General features: G+C 47.3%; 1 protein-coding gene across 1 annotated transcript in view; it reads right to left on the reverse strand.

Annotated features, from left to right (window-relative positions):
- Window positions 1–521: 521 nt before the first annotated feature.
- Window positions 522–25,825, reverse strand: part of LOC119953325 (glucagon-like peptide 2 receptor) — a 78,383-nt gene continuing 53,079 nt past the window's right edge. The window contains exons 11-13 of the mRNA XM_038777486.1: window positions 21,767–21,905; window positions 9,660–9,701; window positions 522–992 (exon numbers count right to left, since the gene is read on the reverse strand). Of these exons, the coding sequence (XP_038633414.1) occupies window positions 693–992; window positions 9,660–9,701; window positions 21,767–21,905 (481 nt within the window). The 3' untranslated portion in view covers window positions 522–692. The remainder of the gene's footprint in view (window positions 993–9,659; window positions 9,702–21,766; window positions 21,906–25,825) is intronic.

Raw genomic sequence — 25,825 nt, forward strand, 5'->3', positions numbered from 1 at the left:
CACTACCATCTGGAAGGACAAGAGCAGCATGTACCTGGGACAATCACCACCTGGAGGTTCCCCTATAAGTCACTCGCCACCCTGAGTTGGAAATATATCGCTGTTCCTTCTACTGCCGTGGGACAAAATCATAGAATTCCCTCCCTAACAGCATTGTGGGTGTACCTACACCTCAGGGACTGCAGCGGTTCAAGAAGGCAGCTCACTTTCTCAAGGGCAAATAGGATTGGGCAATAAATGTTGGCCCAGTCAGCAATGTCCATAGCCTGTAATTGAACTAAAAAATAATATGCACACACGCACAGTTTTTCCAGGATTGACCGGGTAGCAAACAAGAATGGCTGAATCTTTCCCCTCTCCCTGACCACTGGACTCTGAGTAGCACCTTTGCTAACTTCAGTGGATTTAGCCAAAAATCAAACTGGGTGTATCCCTCTCTACAAGGCACAGGCCTATGCTGGTGGTACTCACTGAATAATTGGAAGAGAAAAGGTGTTAAAATGATTTCCGACTAAGCCTGATCACATGCCAAATTTAGTATTTATAACAGAAGATAGAAGACAGTCACAAAGCTGGTTCAGGTTGTGTTGATGTCGACTCACTCGGATGCACTTCTTACAGTAGAGGACTTCACAGCTTACAGTACTTAATGTAATACTTGGCTTGTTAAGTCCTGCCCTTGCACGTGGCCCTTATATTTGGCTCTCTCCAACACCTGCTTCACCTTCACTGCTCTCAGACGCACTAGTCTGGGTGAACTGCTCCATTGGGATGGTTCGATGGGCTTGCAGTTCTGTCATGGGCACAGTGCTCAGTTGCACGCTAGAAGTTCTGGTATCGCTGTAGTAGGAGCTGTTGCAGATATAACTGTTGGACCTGGGTTTGGGGCATTTCCCCAGATATTTGAAGTGCTTTCCAAAGATGCAGCCGTTACATTCAAAGTGATTTACCAACAGCCAGCACCTCCACCGCATTTTCAATTCCGCTTGAACCTGCCAGAAAAATAGATTGAAATATAAAACAAGAGATTGGTTTGAGATTATGGATATAACGAATTATGTTGGGCATCAATTACATTTTTTTTTAATCGAACATAGCTTTACGCTTTACACATTTACCAGTCCAGGTTTTCCACAGGTCCGCAAAATTAGGAAACCCTGAAGTAGAGGCTGTATTTTTCAGTGATTTTGAGCCTCCACCATTGTCCAAGTACAAGGCAGACAGCAACTTTTAATGACTGCACAATTAAATGGAGAAATCAGGAAAGTGCTGCCTGAGCTCAGCTGCCATATGCTTCTCCAGAAGGTTTGTTCTAACAGTATCTTGCTGAGATGCTCGGTATTGAAACACATGCAATGATGTGAAGTTGCATTCTTTACCAACTAGATACCTAGTAAACCTGCCGGAAAATGTAAGGGCAGCTAGGCCCAATCCAGGGTAAATACACTATAAAATGATATGTTTTAACTGTTATATTCCAGAAAGTCAGGTGGCAAAGGATAGAACTTCAACCAATGTTTAGAAACTATTATAAGCATTTATTTACAGAGATACACATGGCAAATGTGCACTTCCGAAACCACAGTATCAGTCTGTTCCCATTTGTACGCCTGTTGATCCAACCAGAAGGATGCCAATAAAGAGGAACTGAGGGCACAACTAATATACTGTAAAAAAAAAATGAAATCCCCCAAATCTGATCAGCTAAGCTTCCTTTAAAGTGACATTCCTGAGGTTGATGGTGCTCCCTGTGGAAGGCATCAAACATGTTGGTGCTCTCACTCCATTGATATCTGGCATGGATGTAGCCATGGAAGAGAGGTAGGCAGTCAGGCTGAACGACTCCCTCTATTGCCAATGCCGGGACCTGTCCATGGCCTGTTTCTATTCATAGGAGAACAAGTTAATCCCCATTTAATGCTCACCATCTGCCTATATTAAATGCAATTAACATTAACCTCTCTGGCACTAAAATTAACTTCAACAATTGTGACGTCCCATTGCTTCAGATTTTAATCATTGTTATAGACTTTAGAAAATAAAAAGTATTTTTGTCCTTTTATCGCTCTCCCTTAATCTCGTCTTTCTTTCTCTCACTTCATTTTTTGTTTTCTGTGCATGATTTTACATTGAATTAAATACTCTGACAATTCCAGGCTCAGACTTTGCACCCCACAATAATCATTCTTCAATCTGATTAGTTATGGGGGCACAAAGTTCATGCAGATTCCACCCATAAACTGCACTGAACCAAAATGTTTGACCAATCATAGCAAGTACCAGCACAAAATCCATAGTAGCAGCTTGTATTTAGTACCTTTACTGGAGTAAAATGTCCAAGGCGCTACACACCAAGTCAAAAAGTGGTTACAATAGGGTCGCTGGTTAAAAGTTTGGTTTAAGAATTAGATTTTAATGAGAGCCTTAATGTAATGAAAGGTTTGAAAAATGGCAAAGAGGTTGAGGGAGGGAATTCCAGATCTAGGGTCCTTGTCAACTGAAGGCCGTCAATGATGGAGTGATTGAAATCAGAGATGCTCAAGATGTCAGGATTAGAGGAGCTCAGATATCTTGGGATGGCTGTGATATAAGAACAGAAGAACTAGGAGCAGGAGTAGGCCATCTGGCCTTTCAAGCCTGCTCCGCCATTCAATGAGATCAGGGCTGATCTTTTGTGGGCTCAGCTCCACTTTCCCGCCCTTATTCCTTTATTCGTCAAAAAACTATCTATCTTTATCTTGAAAACATTTAATGAAGGAGCCTCAACTGCTTCACTGAGCAGGGAATTCCATAGAATCACAATCCTTTGGGTGAAGAAGTTTTTCCTAAACTCAGTCCTAAATCTACTTCTCCTTATTTTGAGGCTATGTCCCCTAGTTCTGCTTTCACCCGCCAGTGGAAACAACCTCCCCGCATCTATCCTATCTATTCCCTTCATAATCTTATATGTTTCTATAAGATCCCCCCCTGCATCCTTCTAAATTCCAATGAGTACAGTCCCAGTCTACTCAACCTCTCCTCGTTATCCAACCCCCTCAATTCTGGGATTAACCTTGTGAATCCCCTCTGCACACCCTCCTGCGCCAGTAAGTCCTTTCTCAGGTAAGGAGACCAAAACTGAACACACTACACCAGGTGTGGCCTCACTAACACCTTATACAGTTGCAGCATAACCTCCCTAGTCTTAAACTCCATCACTCCAGCAATGAAGGACAAAACTCTATTTGCCTTCTTAATCATCTGTTGCACCTGCAAACCAACTTTTTGCGACTCATGCACTAGCACCCCCAGGTCCCTCTGCACAGCAGCATGTTTTAATATTTTATCATTTAAATAATAATCCCTTTTGCTGTTATTCCAACCAAAATGGATAACATAGGTGTGAATTAGGAGTGGGTCAGCACAGTTTAGGATGACCTCAAGTTTACAAAGGGTAGAGGAGCATGGGAGTCTGGCCAGGATTGTGTTGTAATAGTCAAATCGAGAGGCAACAATGGAACAGAAGAGAATTTCAGCAGCAGATGAGTTAAAGTTGGAGCAGGGAAATATTATGGAAGTGGGTTGCTGGTTTAGCTCAGTGGGCTAGATGGCTTGTTTTTGATGCAGAACAAGGCCAGCACCGTGGGTTCAATTCCCGTACCAGCTGAGAACTCTGAATTTTCTCTCTGTGTACCCGAACAGGTGCCGGAATGTGATGACTAGGGGATTTTCACAGTAACTTCATTGCAGTGTTAATGCAAGCCTACTTGTGACAATAAAAGATTATTTTTTAAATTTTTTATTTAAGTGAAACGAGGTTGTCTTAGTGATAGCATGGATGTGTGGTCGGAGGTCCAACTCAGAGTCTAAAATGACACCAAATAATCTGATTCAGCCTCGGAAATTTGAAGGACAGAATCAGTGAAAGGGAACCGAGTTTGTGAAAGGAATTTGAACAAAATGGCTTCAGTCTTCCCAATACCTCGATAGAGGAAATTTCTGTTTATCCTGCACTTGATGTCAGATAAGCAGTCTGATAATTTAGCCACAGTGGAGAGTTTAGACTCTGCTGGTGAGGTAGAATTCGGCATCATCAGTGTGCATTATGAAGACTGGCTTTATGGCTTTACCCAAGGACAGCATGTAGATAATATATAGTAGTAACCCAAGGAGAGATCACTGGGGGAAACCAGTGGCAAACATGGGGGTCAGTTAGCACAGTTGGCTATATGGCTAGAACTTTGGTGCAGAAGAATGTTAACAGCACAGGTTCAATTCCAGTATTGGGACTCAATTCCCACATTGGAAATCATTTGCAGAATGGCACCAGGTGAGTTGTTCAAATGGGGAGCTGGTGCAAATGTGATGGGCCAAATGGCCTCCTTCTGCGTTGTAACAATTCTGTGATTGTGCTAAAATTCTGAGGGGGTTTGAAAGAGCAAATGCTGAGGGAATGTTTCCCTTCATGAGGAAATCTAGAACTGGGGGCACAGTTTCAAAGTAAGTGACCTGCCATTTAAGACAACATTGGGGAGGGTTTTTATCTCTCAGAGGGTTATTTATCTTTGGCATTTTCTAGAAAGTGGTGGAGGCTGGGTCACTGAATATTCAATCAAGGGTGAATTAGACAGATTTTTCATCCACAAGAGAGTTCAGGGTTATGAGGGATAGGCAGGAATGTGGAAATGAGGCCAGAATCTGGTTGAATGCAGAACAGGCTTGATGGGCCAAATGGCCGATTAGAATTCCACAGTGCAGAAGGAGGTTGCCGAAGAGCCGCGAGGTTTTGCTGCAGCTTTATAAACCCCTGGTTAGACCACACTTGCAATATTCTGTCCAATTCTGGTCACCTCATTATAGGAAGAATGTGGGTGCTTTCGAGAGAGTGCAGAGGAGATTTACCAGGATGCTGCCTGTACTGGAGGGCGTGTCTTATGAAGAAAGGTTGAGGGAGCTAGGGCTTTTCTCACTGGAGCGAAGAAGGAAGAGAGGTGACTTGATAAAGGTGTGAAAGGTGATGAGAGGCATGGATCGATTGGATAGCCAGCGACTTTCCCCAAGGGCGTAAATGGCTGTCACAAGGGGACATAATGTTAAGGTGATTGGAGGAAGGTATAGGGGAGATGTCAGAGGTAGGTTCTTTACACAGAGAGTGGTGGGTGCGTGGAATGCAGTGCCAGCAGAGGTGGTGGAGTCAGAGTCATTAGGGACATTTAAGTGACTCTTGGACAGGCACATGGACAGCAGTACATTGAAGGGGTATAGGTTAGGTTGATCTTAGATTAGGATAAATGGTCGGCACAACATCATGGGCTGAAGGACCCGTACTGTGCTGTTCTATCTTCTATGTTCTAAGAGGCCATTTGGTCCATTGAGTCTGCACCGACCCTCTAAAAAAGCACCCTACCTACCCTACCACTGTAAACCCATAACCCCAACTAATTTACATATCTTTTGGACACTAAGGGGCAATTAACATGGCCAATCCATCTAACCTGCACTTCTTTGGACTGCTCCTGCTCCTATTTCCAGGATGATCCTGGGAATGAGAGCAATTTTGGCAGAGGGTGAGAAAATTCTTTATTGTATTTGTGTGGTTGGTAGGAGAACAAAGATTTTAAATGGGAATGGAACACAGATTCACAAAGGAGCTGAAAGTACCAGAGGGAGACAGCCTATGGTGTGATTTAGCGAGAAGAGCAACAACACCATCATGACAGTCGCAATGGGACAAGTGGTACATGGTATAGCCAGGCAGGAAGGTGTCACTAATAGGAAAATTGTATTGAGCCTTGGTGAGACTGCATGTGGAATATTGTTAAGGTCCCCTTATCTTAGAAGGATGTACTTGCCATGGAGGGTGCACAACAGAGTAGGCTCACCAGACTTATTCCTGGGATGGTGGGATTGTCTTCTGAAAAGTCAATGATGAAATTGGGCCTGTATTCTCGACCGTTTTGAAGAATGAATGGTGACTCATTGAAACATATAAAATTCTTACAGTGTAGATGTAGATAGGATATTTCCTGTGAATATAGAACCAGGAGACACAGCCTCAGAATAAGAGGCAGGTCATTTCAAACTGAGGTGAGAAGGAATTTCTTCACTCATAGGGCGGTGAATCTTTGGAATTCTTTATTCCAGCGCTCCGCGGGTGCTCAAATCATTGAGCATGTTCAAGACAGAAATCGGTAAAATTCTGGATACTAATGACATCAAGGGATATGGCGATGGTGGGGAAAAATGGCATCTTTGGAGCTAATCAGCCATGATCCCGCTTGAATGGCGGAAAGCTTGATGGGCTGAATGGACTATTCCTCCTGTGTTCCCATGAAAGAGTCATCACCCCTCAGCCAAATGTCTGTCAATATTGGGACATAACATAAGAACTAGGTGCAGGTTTAGGCAATTCAGCCCCTCATGCCTGCTCTCTCATATGATGTTGATGCAATCACCGACGGCGGGTGGGCAGAATGGTGACACAGTGGTTAGCACTGCTGCCTCACTCCGCCAAGCATACGGGTTCAACTCAGGCCACGAGTGACTCCGTTTGCATGTTATTCCCATGTCTGCATGGGATTCCTCCGGGTGCTCTGGTTTCCTGCCAGAGTCCAAAGATATGCAGGTTTGGTGGTTTGGCCATGCTAAAAACATTGCCCATTAGTGTCCAGGTTAGGTGGGGTTACAGGGATAGACTGGGGGAGTGGGCCTAGGTAGTGTGCTCTTTCAGAGGGTTAGTGCAGACTTGATGGGCTGAATGGCCTTCTTCTACACTATAGGGATTCTATTACATTACCTCATTGACCTCATCGAGGGCAAGGGTCTCATTCACAACTGAATGTACATTCTGCAGGGAGATTCATAGAGGGCCCAGCAGTGGGAGGCGTGAGTTACGAAAGTGAAGGTGATTAGGCCCTTCACAGAAGTTCAGAGAAGCCCTACAATGCAGAAGGAGAACATTCGGCCCAATCAGTCTGCACCGACCCTCCGAAAGAGCACCCTACCCATGTCCAGTCCCCCATTTAGCTTACTGAGCTAAATCGCTGGCTTTTAAAAAAGCAGACCAAGCAGACCAGCAGCACGGTTCGATTCCCGTACCAGCCTCCCCGGACAGGCGCCGGAATGTGGCGATTAGGGGCTTTTCACAGTAACTTCATTGAAGACTACTCGTGACAATAAGCGATTTTCATTTCATTTCATTTTCATCCACCGTGTCCTATGTCCATAACCTACACACCCCTGGACACGAAGGGGCAATTTAGCATGGCAATCCACCTAACCCATATATCTTTGGTAGGAAACCGGAGCACCTGGAGGAAACCAGGGAGAATGTACAAACTCCATGCTGACAGTCAGCAAGGCTGGAATTGAACCAGGTCCCTGGCATTATGATGCAGCAGTGCTAACCACTGTGCCACCCCCTCCCTACCCCCTTGTCCTCATTTCACACTGAGTGGAAAAGTCTGTCAGAGAGTATTTTTTTTGAAAATTTAGAGTCCCCAATAATTTTTTCCAATTAAGGGGCAATTTAGCGTGGCCAATCTACCTATCCTGCACATTAGAATTAGAATTAGAATTAGAACAGTACAGCACAGAACAGGCCCTTCAGCCCTCGATGATGTGCCGAGCAATGATCACCCTACTCAAGCCCACGTATCCACCCTATATCAGTAACCCAACAACCCCGATTAACCTTATTTTTTTTTAGGACACTAAGGGCAATTTAGCCTGGCCAATCGACCTAACCCGCACATCTTTGGACTGTGGGAGGAAACCGGAGCACCCGGAGGAAACCCACGCACACACGGGGAGGACGTGCAGACTCCGCACAGACAGTGACCCAGCCGGGAATCGAACCTGGGACCCTGGAGCTGTGAAGCATTGATGCTAACCACCATGCTACCGAGCTGCCCTAATCTTTGCCCTAACCCACATCTTTGGGTTGTGGGGGTGACACGCAGACACGGGGAGAATGTGCAAACTCCACACGGACAGTGACCCAGGGCCGGGATTCGAACCCAGGTCCTTAGCGCCGTAGGCAGCAATGCTAACCACTGTGCCACCGTGCTGCTCTGTCAGAGAGTATAGTGGGGCCATCTAGGGTTGCTGCTCATGTGGAGGCAGCGGTGGACCCCCAATGAGTCTGCTGGAGGATAACAAGAGAGAGGTAGAGTATCGGACGGCAGACTGTTTGCAATCCACCGGAAAGTCTGTGGGCATGGAATGAACAGCCGGCAATGTGTGCTTGCCACTGACAGCAATATTCTGCCCCTGAAAAAGGCGCAGTTTTATGGGATGTAATGAGGTGGGTCCACTAGAGGGAGCACTTGCACAGGACATGCAGGACAAGGAGGCCCGGAATAATTGGCAGAGTGAGAAAGAGGCAGACCCACCAAATCACTTACCTATGAATACAAAAAGACAGTCCAACTTTATTTTGGTCCCAGACAGAAATTGTTGACAGTAAAACTAATTTTACTGAAAATATATTGTGTGGCTTGCATTAAAATCAGAAAATAAACACACTGAGGAACCTGACACTGATAATGCAGATAAATTGCAATCCAACTGAAACTCTGTGGGCATGGAATGAACCAAGGGACCCAGGAATGGATCAAGGGACCAATGAAGGTCACCCAATTCAAGGTAAGTATAAAAGTTCAGGAGGCCCGAGAAGGCAAATTTTAAAGCAATTTAATTCAACAACAAAAGTTAACTGCTTATGCAGCAGTAGTTCTGCTAAAATTAATCAACTTCCACAGTACAAACTCTGCCTCATTTTTGAAACAAGCACTATGGCTCCTCAATATGCAAAGGGCTAATTTAGGCTTAAGGTGGCTGATAAGGAGACCAGAATATTGCCTGAGCCAATATCGCTCTATTTCAGGCCCCTCGGATATAGCCCCACAAAATGGAATCTGAGAAACAAACGAGGTCAAAGGATTGAGAAATTAAATTCTCAAAGTAAAGTGTGATCAATCAGCTCTGACTCACACGATATATTTTTCAGTGTGGATGCTTTGGCGAGTGTTGATGTATTTGCCATAGTTTGGTGTTGCATCTCGTACAGCCAAGGCCAGCCATTTACTCTATCCAAGCCTTGCTTGACCTTTTGATAATGGTGACCTATTTATTTCTATTCTGTCTGTCAGTCACACCATCGAGACTCTGCACGAGCATAACACTGGTGGAGCTTTGTTTCCCCTCCTTTTAAACTGGCAATTGTTTATTGGGTGGGGGTTGGGAGAGGGAAGAAGAGGGACGTTGATGCAAAAATGGTCAACAGCAGCCAATGTGTGAACATTGCAGGTGAACATTGCAGCAACGGCAGGTCGGTTTAGAGCGTATGCCAGACGCAATTGCGGCTATTGAGAACTGTGTCACCGTGTTGTGGACCCACTCATCATTTTGAAGTCGTTTTGGGGCCGCGTGCGACAGCACGGCGTGTTTCATTACAAATCCGCCCCTGTGCTTTTGCACTAATTACTGACTCACTTCCTTATTCCTGAACCAGGGTGCTGAGGCCAACCTCTGTTGGGGTCACCTGACTGAACACCGGCCAAGAATCAAATCTGTATTATTCCTGGTTCTCTGTTAAAGAGCACAAGAGTTATCCTCACAATAAACACTCCGTTAACCTGGAGACTTTCTTACAAGACAGCATCCTGTCAGTTCCTTACCTCTCCATTGGCAAAGCAATACAGTAAAGCCACCAGAAAACCCTGCAGAGGAAGAAAAGAGTATTGTTGGAGGTTGAATTATTGCCACCGGCTCTCTGTATTACAGTGCAACAAAGCTGTAGTGAATATAGCACAGATTAGTCAATTAGCCCTTTCGTTAAACTAAAGATACTGACAGTAATTCATGTTTGCTCCATCACAGCTCATGATTGTTTTCCGAGGGCACCGTGGGATGGGCAATAAATGTAACCGTGGCTGCGCATCCCAAGATCGATTTTTTAAAAATTGGTCCAGGAAGGATCATTCTGTTGTGACAGGCTTGTATTGTGATTACAGTTCCATATAACTCACTTAAAAAAAAACAGCCATACTTGTGCAAAGTGTCCGAAATCCTCTGTTTTTCCTTTCATTGTTATTGCAGGAACTAAAAGGTTCAATTTCCTACAATCTATCTGCATAAAGCAGGGCACCATCTTCATTTCTCTCTGACTGACCTAGTCTTGTGTTTAGTTTGGAGGGGTTATCAGCCACAGGTTCTATATCTGACGCCCTAGCATCAAACAGCTGTCAATCATTCCTCGCCCATTGAGAATAATGATGATGCAATGGCATGAGATGGAAAGATAGAATTTGCTCCAAGTGTTGATAATTCTAAGTCTGTGATCAAATATAAGCTGCTTATTAAGGGAGTGTAAGTATTTACCATTTCTGTATGCTGTGGAACTGCTGGATAGTATCTATATAGCAATAAAAATACAATTGATACTTTAGTCAAGTATGCAGGTTCTTCATAAGTTGGTGGAAGCACTGACTACAGAGGCAACTTACTATTAAAGTTGATCTGTCAGCCTTGGTTTGATGAGTAATATTCTGACCTCTGGGTCAGATGGCTTTGATTCAACTCAAACTCCAGTGGTTTAAATAAATAACCCAGTTGACAATTCTGAGCCATACCGAGGCAGTATTGCACTGTTTGAAGTGCTATCTTTAAACCCAGGCCCAATCCGTGTGATCAGATGCAGAGGATCCTACTGCACCATTCAAAGAAGAGCAGTGGAATTCACCCAGTGTTCAACAGTTATCTTCAAGCAACAACACTAATACGCATATCAGATTGTTTATCTCGCTGCTGTTTATGAGACCTTGTGCTGATTGCAAGTTCAAATGCTGCTCCATTAGCTGTGGAGCCCTTTATGAAATCCTGGGAATGTGAGATGTCCGATGTGATGTGATTTATTGGGCCTGTTTGATGCGCGAGCACAAATCCCGTTGTGGCCGCTAAATCTTGTGAGAGGGTGTGGTGAATGTATTGCTGTAACAATTCACCATGTGCTTATCTGTATTACGCTGTTGCCCATATGGGCTCCATCTATGGACCATTGTATGGTATTGCCTATAATGTAGCATGCTGGGGCCTGTGTGGGCTCCGCCCCTGACTCCACCCCTTGAGGGGAGGTATAAAGAGCAGTTGCCCTGTAGGCGGCTCCCACTAACAGATCGGTCGCAGGCAGGGACTGTTCTAGTTGATTAAAGCCACTGTTTACTTCTACTCCTGGTTGTGTGTGAAATGATGGTTGCATCAATTTAATCAACGACAACACCACTATGGAATCGGCCCTCAAACCTGACCGACTGGAACTCGATCCGCAGGCCGCGGAGGCGGAAGATATTTTTTCGCACTGGCTCCGCTTTTTCAAGGCCTACCTCGCCGCCTCCTCCTCGCCTTCCATCTCCGACGAACAGAAGCTGAGTCACCTCCACGCACGGGTGAGCCATCGAATCTCTGTTCAACTCGAGGAAGCCTCCACCTACGCAGATGCCCTCGCGATGCTAGAGCGCCTCTACGTAAAGCCCGTGAACGAGGTTTATGCCCGGCATCTCCTCACCACTCGCCGCCAGCATCCTTCGGAATCGCTGGAAGAGTACCTACGCAACCTCAAAGTTCTTGCACGAAGCTGCAATTACCAGACTGTTACAGCCACTCAACATATGGATGTCGCCATCCAGGACACATACGTGGCTGGCGTCAGGTCCAACTACGTGAGACAGCGCCTACTTGGAAAAGGTGCCCTAGACCTGGAAGAGACGGTAAAATTAGCCTCCTCTCTGGAAGTAGCGTTCCAAAGCCTTAACGTGTTCCTGTCCGATCACGCGACCCTCATGTGGACCAGCGACCAAAGAATACCCCAGGCCTGTGCTGCGTGACTGCCCGCCCACCATGGGGGGCTATCCTGTTATTTCTGCGGCCAACTTCCACACCCCCGGCAGCGCTGCCCTGCCCGGAACATGAACTGCAGTGACTGCGGGAGAAAAGGACATTTTGCTAAAGTCTGCCTGGCCAGGTCCAAAAATTCGAAATCGCAGGCCCGACCCTCAGACTCACAGGCCCGCAGATCCCGCAGGGTGGCAGCGTGTCTGCCGGCTCCGCCCACCCCCGGACGCATCATCGGCCTCGTACTGTCCGTGGGGGGCAGCCATCTCCAAGCCCGCACAAAATTTGCGACTCATGGGGGTCGCCATCTTGGCCATACTCGCCCACGCGGCTCGTCACGTGCGATTCATGGGGGCCGCCATCTTGGACGCCATCTTCCTCAACGCCCGAAATGTGCGACCGATGGGGACCGCCATCTTGGCCGCCATCTGCACCGCCGCCTGATATGTGCAACCAACGGGGGGCAGCCATCTTGGGACCACCCCAGCACCTTCGACCACACCGGCTACCCGCAACTCAGCGCGGTCACCCTTGACCAGTCGCGACCCAAACACCTCCGGAGCTCTGTGATGACCATCCGGGTAAATGGTCACGAAACGCCCTGCCTCTTCGACTCCGGGAGCACAAAGAGCTTCATTCATTCAGACATGGTAAGACGCTGCTCGCTCCCAATCTTCCCGGCGCATCAAACCATCTCCCTCGCTTCTGGGTCGCACTCCGTGCAAGTCCAAGGGTGCACTACCGCAACCCTCGCAATACAGGGCGCCGAGTACGCCAATTTTAAATTATATGTACTCCCCGACCTCTGCGCTCCTCTTCTATTGGGACTGGGTTTCCAATGCAACCTCAGTTCGGCGGGCCCCTACCCCCACTCACCGTATGTAGCCTCGCGACCCTAAAGGTCGACCCTCCCCCGCTCTTCGCAAATCTCACCGCCAACTGCAAACCAGTCGCCACTAGAAGCAGGCGGTACAGCATCCAGGATCGGACTTTTCTCAGGTCCGAGGTCCAGCGACTCTTGCGGGAGGGATTCATCAAGGCCAGTAATAGCCCCTGGAGAGCCCAGGTTGTGGTCGTCAGGACCGGGGAAAAGAACCGGATGGTTGTAGATTACAGCCAAACCATAAACTGGTACATGCACCTCGATGCGTACCCCCTCCCCCGGATAGCGGACATGGTTAATCAGATCGCACACTACCGGGTGTTCTCCACGGTGGATCTGAGGTTTGCATACCACCAGCTCCCAAACCACCCGGAGGACCGCCACTACATGGCTTTTGAGGCAGACGGCCGCCTCTTCCACTTCCTCCGGGTCCCCTTTGGCATCACGAACGGGGTCTCGGTCTTCCAAAGAACGATGGACTGAATGGTGGACCAGTACGGGCTGGGGGCCACATTTCCATACTTGGACAACGTCACCATCTGCGGCCACGATCAGCAGGACCACGATGCCAACCTCCAGAGATTTCTCCAAACTGCCCGAACCCTTAACCTCACTTACTACAAGGTGAAATGCGTTTTCCGCACAACCAGACTAGCGATCCTTGGCTATGTCGTGGAAAACGGGGTTCTCGGACCCGACCCCGACCATATGCACACCCTACTGCAACTCCCCTTTCCCCACTGCCCCAAGGCCCTGGAAAGGTGCCTCGGGTTCTTTTCATATTACGGCCAGTGGGTCCCCAACTATGCGGACAAAGCCCGCCCACTAATCAAGGCCACCATCTTCCCACTGGCGGCTGAGGCCCACCAGGCCTTCAGTTGCATCAAGGCGGATATCGCCAAACCCGTGATGCGTGCAGTGGACGAGTCTGTCCCCTTCCAGGTGGAGAGCGACGCATCAGAGGTCGACCTCACCGCTACCCTCAATCAGGCAGGCAGGCTCGTAGCGTTTTTTCACGAACCCTCACCGTCTCCGAAATTCGGCACTCCTCAGTCGAAAAGTAGGCCCAAGCCATCGTGGATGCCGTACGGCACTGGAGGCACGACCTCGCTGGTAGGAGGTTTACCCTCATCACCGATCAACGATCGGTAGCCTTCAAGTTCGATAATGCACTGCGGGGCAAGATCAAAAATGATAAGATCTTGAGGTGGAGGATCAAACTCTCCGCCTATAATTACGAGAAAGTGTATCGTCCTGGGAAGCTCAACGAACCCCCAGATGCCCTGTCCCGCGGCACATGCGCCAGCGCGCAAGATGACCGACTATGTGCTATCCACGATGACCTCTGCCACCCGGTGGTCACCTGGCTTCTCCACTACATCAAGGCCCGAAACCTGCCTTACTCCACAGAGGAGGTCAGAGCCATGACCAGGGACTGTCATATCTGTGCAGAGTGTAAGCCGCACTTCTATCGACCAGATAAGGCCGAACACCCCGATGGCCGACAGGATACGGTCTCTCTCCGGGACCTGGCACCCGCAGGTTCCACTACCACTGCCACCCCATCTTACCCCGCCCAACTTACGCTGACCAGCACCCACTCCCCTACGTGACATCCGCACCCCCTCCCGCCTGCCATTCCCCCTTCACCGACTCACAGGAATGAAGCGCCAGAAGACATGCTCCTGAAATCCACGTCTGTACCCACACCGGCGACTTCACTACCGATGCCAGCACGGATGTGTTCGATGCCCGGGCCAGCACGATACCAGAGCTTTGGCGACCACAGCGCACAATCCGTGCGCCAGACAGGTTGAACTTATGAACCCATCACCCCCGCCGGACTTCATTTTTTTAACAGGGGGTGAATGTGGTGAATGTATTGCTGTAACAATTCACCATGTGCTTATCTGTATTACGCTGTTGCCCACATGGGCTCCACCTATGGACCATTGTATGGTATTACCTATAATGTCGCATGTTGGGGCCTGTGTGGTCTCCGGCCCTGGCTCCACCCCTTGAAGGGAGGTATAAAGAGTAGTAGCCCTGTAGGTGGCTCTCAGTAGCAGAGCAGTCACAGGCAGGCACTGTTCTAGTCGATTAATACCACAGTTTACATCTACTCTCTGTTTCGCGTAAATTGATGGTCTCATCAGAGGGTCATAATGGACTTTGTGCCACGTGTCATGATATGCAAACATGTAACCAATGAACACTCAGAATAAGACACAACCAATTTCCTTGGCAAGTTCATCCCATATTTGGCCACACACACCACGGCCCTACACAACCTGGTGAAAACAATCAACCACCTTTGAGTGGAAGGCGGAGCACCGAACAGAGTGGCTGGAGCTGAAAGCCAAGCTCACCACTGCACTGTCCTTGCATTCTTTGACCCAGACCGAGAGAAGAAGATGTCCACAGATGCGAGTCAGGATGGCATTGGGGCGGTGTTGCTTCAAAGAGATGACACGTCAACCTTGGTACCAGTAGCTTACGCATCACGGGCAATGACACCCACTAAGACCAGATATGTGCAGATTGAGAAGGAGTGTTTAGGTCTTCTCACCGACATCCTCAAATTTCATGATTATGTCTACGGCCTGCCAACATTTACTGTTGAGACGGATCATAGGCCTCTGGTCCACATCATCCAAAGGGACCTGAACGACATGACGCTTTGTTTGCAGAGAATTGTGCTCAAACTCCGGAGGTATGATTTCAACTTGGTGTACACACCTGGCAAGGAGCTCATCGTCGCCGTGCATTGTCCCACTCCGTCAACTCACCCAGTGAACTACTGGAGATTATCCAGCACATCGAATCGCAGGTACAACTGTGTGCAGGCACTCTCCCGGCAACAGATGAGAAGATCATTCTCATCTGAGAAGAGACGGCCAATGACCCCCTGTTGCAGCAAGTCATCCACAACCTCAGCAATGGCTGGCAGAAAGGGCAATGCCCTCAATTCTACAACGTCAAGGATGACCTGACGCTGATCGACGGCATCCTGCTCAAGCTGGACAGAATAGTCATCCTGCTATGTTTCCAGAGCATGGTGCTGCGGCAGATTCATGAGGGACACCTAGGCGTAGAAATGTGCAGACGTAGGGCCCGGAAAGCTGTCTACTGGCCCGGCATCCACCAGGACATCACGGACATGGTCCTGAACTGCGAAACCTGTCAGAGATTCCAAACAGCGCAGAGCAAGGAGAAGCTCCAATCACATGACCTAGAGACCTCTCCGTGGTCCAAGTTTGGCATTGACCTATTCCACAAGAATGGTCACGACTATATCTTAATCATTGATTACTTTTTGAACTATCCTGAAGTGCCGAAGCTGCCAGACCTCACCTCACGAACCGTCATCAAAGCGTGTAAAGAGACATTCTCACGGCATGGCATCCCGAACACCGTGCTTCCACGGTCGAGAATGGTCCACATTTGCCAAGAGCTACAATTTCAGGCATGTCACCTCCAGTCCGCATTATCCGCAGTCCAATAGCAAAGTCGAAAAAGGGGTGCACGCCGTTAAGCAGCTCATCCGCAAGGCCTCGGACACCACTTCCGACATACACTTTGCACTACTTGCATACCGGGCGACTCTCTTGTCCACTGGCATGTCGCCGGCTCAACTGCTGATGAACAGGGACCTGCGGCTGACACTTCCAGCCATACACCTGCTCAACCTTGGTCACCTCCCGATGCTGCAGAAGATGCAGCAGCTTCGCGACAGCCAGAAGCAGGGCTATGACGCATATGCCACCGATCTGGACGTGCTACCCCTGGTAGACACGGTCAGGATCAATCAAGATACCGGATGGTGGGTGGTCTGCTCCGGCTGTCGTTGTTCGATAGGCCTCGCCCAGGTCCTACGTCATACGTTTGGCTAATGGCTCCATTGTGCAAAGGAATCGAAGGGCACTCTGAAAAGGTGCTTGCCCACAACCACTTTCCCCTCCATTTCCACATGTCGAATTGTCACCTCCAGACATCTCGAACCACAAGGATACCAGTTGTGCTTCCCATGCGCCTGTCAAGACACCGTCAGCCCCTCCACCACCTCTCCGGTGGTCGACGAGGATCAGACGCAAGCCTCAGAGACTTGTTTTGTTTGTTCTGTTCTATATTCCTCAGTCAGCCACATTAGACAGGCACATTCACATGTATATACATCTAAAAAAAAACTAAAAAAGGGGAGATGTCATAATATGCAAACATGCAACCAATGAACACTCAGAATAGGACACAACCAATGGGCAGTCAGGACACTCAGAGGTGGCATCACCACAAGGGGGCATGACACAAACACTATAAAAGGGATGAGGCACTCACACCCTGTCTCTTTCCACAGACAGACATCTAGAGAGTTATACAGGGTTGATCAGCATCATCACACCCCAGCACATGGCTTAGAGCAAGCTGGTACAGTTAGACTGAGTTACTACAGTTAGATTAGCAGAGAGTCGAACTAATTTGAGAACTGTGTTAATAGTTCAATAAACACATTGAACTCATTTCAGAGTCTGCAGCATCCTTTAGTTAAGACTGCATCAAGTAGCAGCCTGTGTTATCCGAAGCAGCATAACACAACACCACAGAGGTCTCAGTTTGAGATCTTCTCTGCCCTCCTCACCGGTGACACGATCATATTCATGCCCGGAAAGAGCATGAACCTGATTTCCATTATTTTCAATCAATTTAAATATAATTAAATGGCTTGATGCAACCATCAAGTCACTCGACACATGAGTAGAAGTAAACCGTGGCTTTAATCAACTTAGAACAGTGCCTGCCTGCGACTGAACCAATACTGAGAACCGCCTACAGGTCGACTGCTCTTTATACCTCCCTTCAAGGGGAGGAGCCATGGGCAGAGCCCATACATGCCCCAACATGTTCCCCTATGGATAATGCCATACAATGGCCCATAGGAGAAGCCCACAAGGGCAACAGCATAGCACAGATACAAATACAAGGGCAACAGCGCAGATACAAATACAATGGTGGATTATTGGCATAATACATTCACCACATGGCTTCAAGCTATTCCTTCCAGCCCTACCCCCGGCGACGTGACATCATGCCAGCGTGAATCACGACATCACAAATCGGAAACCAGTCGTGATGATCATGCCTGGATGCCTGGAGGCCCCGGGGTTCAGTGCCGAGGCTGTGTCAGGGGACAAATCCTTCTCCATTGCTGGAGGTGGGGGTGCTTCCCCTTATGTGTGGTGGGGAGAGAGAGAGGCGTGGGGGCGGGGAGGGAAGAAGGGAGATTGTGTTCGCCGATTCTTTTGTGGTGGGGGGGGGGGGGGTCACCCTGTAGATTGTTTGGGGGGCCTCCATGGTTGTGGATGGTGGGAGTGAGTTCAGTGTTCCCTGTAAAGATGGCGCCCCAATCTTTGTGTAACCAGGATTGCTTGCTCTATAAGGCCTCACATTACCAGAGTGATTGCACAAAACATGCTGTTATACCCCGACAGGATGCCCAAGGATCTGCAACATCAGAGTCCTGTGGCTTGACCTGAATGTGATCTACCCAGATGAAGGGGCGGAGCTAACCCCACTTTTCCTAGGACTGCTGGGATATAAATTCCCCGGCCCAGAGTGGGCTGAGCGTGGGGACTCTTTGGGGAGTAGGAGGAGTGTATCGTAACCTGAATAAAACTGAACTTTTCCACAGACTTTGCTTCCGAGTGGTCGCTTGCCTGAGACTTTGCACATGCCCATCGACTTCTTTCAGAAAAAGTATCAGAAAATGTTTCTGAGGAGCAACACGATGTTCAGTCAAAACCTGTCATTTTACCATTTTTTCAGAAAATTCCACTTAATACATTAGCCCTTTGATTTTCCCTTCAGGAGAGCATTGCTGACCGATAACCAAAAGCAAAAGTCTGCGGATGCTGGATGCTGAGATTAAAAACAGAGTGTTGGAAAAACACAGCTGGTTTGGGAGCATCTGTGGAGAGAGAGGCGCATGTGGGACCCAAAGAAGAAGAGTCAGACTGAACTCGAAATGTCAACTCTGCTTCTCTCTCTCCACAGATGCTGCCAGACCTGACTGATAACTCGGGAGTACCTAGCTGTAGGGAGAAAAAAGTTAATGTTTCGAGTCCATTTAACTCTGTTTTCTCTCCCTGCAGATGCTGCCAGACTCACCGGGTTTCCCCAGCATTCTCTGTTCTTGTTTCAGATCCCAATAACACCAATGGTATTTTGCTTGTACTGTCCGAAAACTAGCCCAGCATCTCTTTACTTCAACTGAATCGGGTCCAAACTCTCTCAAGATTTTGATGAAGGATGTTTACATGTGTTTGCAACGTAGACACTCCAGGTCAGGAAAAAAAAACCAATCTCAACTATTGCCGTTCTGAAAAGAGGAGGACATGGTCAAGAAGTGCTTATAGGATGGGATGGACCATCATTGCCCACAGAGGCAATAGTTTCCATCTGGCATCTGCATTTCCTTGCTGAGGCTAGCACTACAGCACTCAGGTGAGGAACTCCACTTAACCATCTGAAAGGGTGAAATGTAAAAGGGCGTTTCCCTTTTATTCAATTATCCCAACAAGGTGACTATTTTTAACTGTATGATTCTTTTTAGTTTTCCTCCAACTGCTCTTGATTTATTCACTCTGTGACTGAGATGACACTAAATCTCAACCTCATGATGATTCAATTGTATTTTATACAAAGAATTCGAATCAAGTACCTTGTGTCAGGATTAAAAAGGCTTGTGTCAGATGCGACCCCCCTCGCTCCCCCGCAATGGCGGAGGTCGCCGGTGCATATTGTGGTCCCACCGATGTCCACAGTGTTTTTCACACCCTATGCCAAGGGGGAACTAGCCACAAGGGGTGGGGGGAGGGGACCGGAAGATCCAGTTGGCATAACGGGCTGAAAAATTCAGCCCTTGATGTTCTGATCTAACTTTTGGTGAGTGATGCCCGATCAATAAGCACAGAAATGAAGGAGTAGTCCGAATCGAAGGCTTTAATCTACAAGAAGTGTGCCCAGCAGCTTGAGTACAGAAAGAACAATGGCTGCTGGGAAACACGGGTTCTTATACTCCGCCTCGTGGACAGAGCTACCTTCATCTTGACCAATGGGAAAACAACACTTGGGCCAATGGGCAGCGAGCCTTCTCCACCAATAGCAGCTCACACTCCCAGGTACCGTAGTACCTCTAGTCATACTACCACAGTGAGTTACTCCTTGCCCATTTTGCCAAACAGATTGCAAGCGTCATAGTTTGATATCCTCATTAGCTGGTACTATTCCACAGCAACAACACACAGAGAGAATACAGTCTGTTAAATAAATATATCAGTGCTAATGCATTTCTTCAGTAAACAACAGGAAGGGGTGAATGTTTCAGCAGTTTAGTTGGGTTGCATAAGAGCATGCACTTATGTTTAAACATCTTTCCCTGCTGATGCTCGGACATGATTGGAGAGGTTTTTTTCAATATTTATTGGGAATCTGAATTTCAGTGTTGGTGCGGCTCAAGACTGTACGTCATAGTGGCTGGCACATTTGTACCAAATAACATGTCCCTTTGACTGTTTGCAATAGGGAGAGTAATGACCAAACTCAACTAGTCCATGCTTGAAAAACTCAGAATAATGTCAAAGACAAGGTGTGATTCTGCAATTGGACAGCATTTGTTGAATAATTCCAAGTGTGCTGGGCATTACACTAACAGCTAATTTAAGATTAATAACCAGGCTCGCAATACTTTCTAGAAGCCAACCATATTCATACGCAGGGGCCTGTCATCTGCAGGCAAAAGGAACATGTCCAGGCATTTGAATGAAACAAAAGCCTGGGAGACACAGTTCCCTGGTGCATTCTACAAGGCAATACCTCAACCAATGAGAGGTGACTAGCCAAACAATCAGCGTCCGTTTCTCATGTACTGTAAATTATTGTCCCTTTTGAAAATTGACATTCTTGCATTTGTTGTGACGAGAGCAGGACAAAAAAGCTTTGGTAGCATGTATCTTTTTTCAACAATCCCTAATATTTGTTCTTCAGATGTGGATATGCCAGCAAGGCCGCATTCCTTTCAAACTAAAAGAGTGGTGTCTGATTTTGTAACTACCTGGCTAGCCAGGCTGCTGTAGATAGCATGAAGAGACTGGAGATATATGTGGGCCAAAACAGTAAGGATGTCAGGTGGCACACATGAGGGAGCGAGTTGAGGCTCAACAGATTACTTTTTCGTTTTGTGGTTATTATTTTCCTGGTGCAAGCTTATAAATTACCAATTTTTGTGTTCAATTTCACACATTGTCAAGTTTGCTTTTATGGCCTCTAGGTTGTATCACTGGCGCAGAACTTCTGTGTCCCAACAGCTCAGTTCCTCATTTAAGAATAAAGGCAAAACACTTCTCTCAATTTTACTGCGGTTGCAATGTGTAATTAACGGTTCAACACATGGCGGCAAACTGCAGCTTGAGCTGCACTTCCCAAACTGATGATCTCTGCCACACAGAAAGGCAAAGCAACAGGTCCTTGGACAAACCATTGTGCCAAAGATCTCCCCCAAGTCAGACACCATCTTGACTTGGACACAGTATTGTATTTAAAGGAAAACCTGTTGTTGAATTGTGATCTTGAAAGTGACATGGATATGGTCGTGGTCAAACCAGACCACTGTAATCGAGTCAAAATCCTAGAACTCCCTACCCAGAAATACTCTGGCAGAACCTTCACCACATCAACTGCGGCAGTTCGAGAGGAAGACCCCAGCCCCACAATCTCAAGGTCAACTAGGATTGGCTTGCCAGCCACACTCACATCCCCAGAATGAATGAAACAAATAGATCACCTTCACCCTTGGTAGATAATAGTATGGGGACTGTGTTTGGAATCTGAGCTCATGAGCTCTTAACAAACAGACAAAATAAACAGCTTATTGTCGCTCTTAAAATTGAGGGCAAGGAATGAACATGCATGACACCCATGTAATTACTGAGGCTTTCATTGAAGAATTCTTGCTGGTACCTGAAAGGAGCTGATCGCCAGCTGAAGAAAGAGACGGATGTGTTGCAGGAAACCCTGAACCTGTTCGTCTGTCAGGAAGATGAATACAAACTCGTGGATCCCAAGCAATGGTATCAGCACCAAAGTCGACCTGGCCAACCTATAATATTGGGGGATGAAATTGGTTTTGGTTTGATGGATTCTTTGTTCTGGAGACCTTGTTTCTTTTGGAATAGCAAATTTCAACATGCTCTCTTTGACAACTGCTGTGTCAATGTTAGGGAAATGCATCGCTTGAGTCACTGACCAACTCCATTTCCGGAGCTCGTAATGTGCTATCCCAAGATGGAGATACAATCAAACAGCAAAATACAGAGGTATCTTGAAACTCAGCCAAAATCATTTCCTCTAAACTTCATAGTTTTGGCAGTTGCCAATCATCTTGCTGTTAGCATATTCTGCAAAAAGTCTTAAACATGTTTTAATAATAAATTATGAATTCCTCTTGCAGTTTATACATGGATCATAAATACCAAAGCCTTGAGAATATTTATTTTCCTCCCTTTCCCTTCTCAAGAGATTGGTTTGACTGGGGCTGTATTGACTGGAATTGAGAAGGATGAGATGAAATCTGATTGAAATGTATAAAATAGTCACAGGGCCGGACAGACTAGATGCAGGGAGGATGTTTTCTCTGGTTGGGGAACTCTAGAACCAGGGGACATAGTCTCAGGATATGGAGTGGACTATTTAGGACTGAGATGAGGAAAACTGCCTTAATTCAAAGAGCCTTGAGTACTGTGGAATTCCCTACCACATAGGGTGGTGGAGGCCAAGTCACTGAATGTATTCAAGAAAGAGGCAGACACTTCTTTAGAGTTTGATGATGTTATAATCCTCACGAGACCCACTGGGATGACCCCATTGATCTCCCTGTGAGACTCACGGAATGCGAACTCCTCCACTGAGGGGCGGAGGCTTGTTAATTCCCTGAGATAAAAGCTGGCCCAGGAGGGAGCCGGAATCTCAAGATGGTCCCGGCTGGGACTTTGAAGTGTTGCTTAATTGCTGCAGTTCCTACCTGTGAATAGGAAATTAACTACTTTTGACTTACCTTTTCAGGGCTCCTCATTGACTACAATGGATGGCATCAAGGGGTATGGAAATATAGCATTCAGATAGAGGATCAGCCATGATCATTTTAAAATATGGAGCAGGCTCAAAGGGATGAATGGCCTACTTCTGCTCCTAGTTTCTATGACTCATTCGTGGGGCATGGCTCCACGATGCTGCAACTGTCTGGTATCTCACATGAGTAGCCATACGTCATGCATGAACTCGAACAGTGAGGTAGACTACTATTACAGCAAAGCCTGATCATGCCTTTTCCCACTGGTGTCACAGAAATGTGGCGAGAAGTGAAGGCTGAACTTGCTCTTCCCAAGGTCTGGACAGATGATTGAATTCAGCATTTTTTGATAACAACTGAGTGACGTTGACCCTGAGGTAGTACAAGGTTAAAATGGAGGCAACACACAAACATTGCCTCTTGGAGCTTTCAGTTACAATGTAATCCTGTCTTATCAAAAAATGAAAATCGCGTATTGTCACGAGTAGGCTTCAATGAAGTTACTGTGAAAAGCCCCTAGTCGCCACATTCCAGCGCCTGTTCGGGGAATCGAACCCTGCTGCTGGCCTGCTTTCAAAGCCAGCGATTTAGCCCAGTGTGCTAAACAGCCCCTAAATGTATGTATTTGGTACCTGGCACTGACTACATCAAAAGATCCTCAAATGTTCCATCTCTGCTCTGTTTCCATAAAGAGAGAACATTACAAAAAAGGAATAAGTCAAATCAATCTTTTCAGCACAGGGAAGCAGAGGCATTGTGAGGGAGGATTAAATTCAAGAGCCCCTAAAACAAGGCCTGAAATCTGGTCAATGTTCCCCTCCTTAATGCAAAAATGCAATGTATATAAACTGTGATTTTCCAGCCTTGCCGCAGGGCAACCCGCCATTTAAAAGTCCATTGATTTTCAGTGGGTCTGGAAGATCCTGACTGCAGGCGGGACCAGAAGATCCCAGCCACAGAGTCCTTGCTGCCACGTTCTGACCTGACACAGCTACATGGGGCACCATTCCTCACTGTGCAGTGCCCCTCTTTAACAGGGATAACTATCTCCTTCAATTGTTAGGCGGCCAATGAGTGACTGGGCTGACAGAGCACAATGACGGGCAACTAGGGATGGGCTACAAATGCTGGCCTGACCAGCGACACGCACATCCCGTAAATTAATTTGAACAAAAGAATAATCTGACAACCTCACCCACCAAATTAAACAAATATCATCAGAAGGCTTAAAGCACTTAAAAGGTGAAAGGGCTCTTTGAAATTTGATTTCAAATCAATATCAAATGTTATTAGCACACTATATGTATAAGACAGGAGGGTTCTGTCTTTGAACTCTGTTCTATACTGAGTTAACTGACTTGAGCAATGTCACTCATCTGGAAAGTGAGATCAGTGAAGATTTAGTATAGTTTTGTTGGTGCAGACTCAATGAGCCAAAGGGTATCTTCTGTCCTGTCTGAATCTATGACTCATTCTGGGTTAGAAAGAGAAGAACAAAAAAAATGAGGAATCTTGCCCTGATTGTTATCCAGTAACCCCTTTTGGACGATATGTTAGGAGACATCAAGTGAGGGTATCAAACGAGCTACGGTACCTGCAGCTCAAAAACTTCCTACGAAAGGAGACAAGGACGTACCCACAACCGCCACGACAGACACTACTGGAAGACCTACTGGACGCAAGTATCCTAGAGAAAGGGAACTGTAGTGACATGTATGACCGACTGGTAGATAGGGACGACACCGTACTGGACGCAACAAGAAGGAAATGGGAGGACGACCTGGGGATGGAGATAGGGTGGGGACTCTGGAGCGAAGCACTGCATAGGGTCAACTCCACCTCCACGTGCGCAAGGCTCAGCCTGACGCAACTAAAAGTGGTACATAGAGCCCACTTAACAAGAACCCGTATGAGTAGGTTCTTCCCGGAGGTGGAAGACAGATGTGAACGGTGCCAAAGAGGCCCGGCCAACCACGCCCACATGTTCTGGTCTTGCCCCAGACTCGTGGAGTACTGGACAGCCTTCTTCGAGGTTATGTCCAAAGTGGTGGGAGTGAGGGTGGAGCCATGCCCGATAGTGGCGGTCTTCGGGGTTTCAGAACAGCCAGATCTATTCCTGGGGAGGAGGGCGGACGCCCTTGCCTTTGCCTCCCTGATCGCCCGCCGTAGAATCCTGTTTGGCTGGCGGTCAGCAGCACCGCCCAGAGCTGCGGACTGGCTGTCCGACCTCTCGGAATCTCTCCAAATGGAGAAAATCAAATTTGCCATCCGAGGGTCGGACGACGGCTTCCACAGAACGTGGGAGCCATTCATGCAACTGTTCCGGGACCTATTTGTGGCCAATGCACAAGAGGAAGAATAGTCGGGGGAAGGTAGCGGGAGGGGGGGGGGGGGCTACAGGTTCGGTACGGGGGGTTCGATGGCTAGCTAAGGCCCAAAACCAACTAAATAAACATGTTGAGGGGGGGGGGGGGGGGGGCGGGCGCAGTTACTACTACGAAGATGCTTACCTGTAAATATGTATGTTAATTTTTGCGTGTTTGTTTGTTTTTTTTGTTCTTTTTCTCTCCTAACAATTTGTAATTTGTTTAATATAAAATATGAAAACTGAATAAAAACATTTATAAAAAAAAAGTGAGGGTATCAATGGCTGTGATATATCCTTGCTGTAATGATAGATTTTCAGAGACTTCAGGCACAATTTAACGGGGCAAAAACAGAGTCCTGTTTTAGGAACGTTTAGCGGGGTATTTCTCGCCGCCTGCAGCGCCAAGAATGACACTGCTATTCAACAGGACTTTGCCATTTTTTCTGGCCTTGGCGAGGAACGCCCCACCGAGACTGCACCCACCTTAATTTCCTGCACTTACCAGTCCAGCTCTATTATACATCTGCTGTGGTAATTTCCCACTCTAAGTCCCAATCAGTCACCCAGTTCAGGTGACCCTTAC

Source organism: Scyliorhinus canicula, chromosome 18 (genome assembly GCF_902713615.1).
Source record: "Scyliorhinus canicula chromosome 18, sScyCan1.1, whole genome shotgun sequence".
In the NCBI taxonomy this organism is placed as follows: Eukaryota; Metazoa; Chordata; class Chondrichthyes; order Carcharhiniformes; family Scyliorhinidae; genus Scyliorhinus; species Scyliorhinus canicula.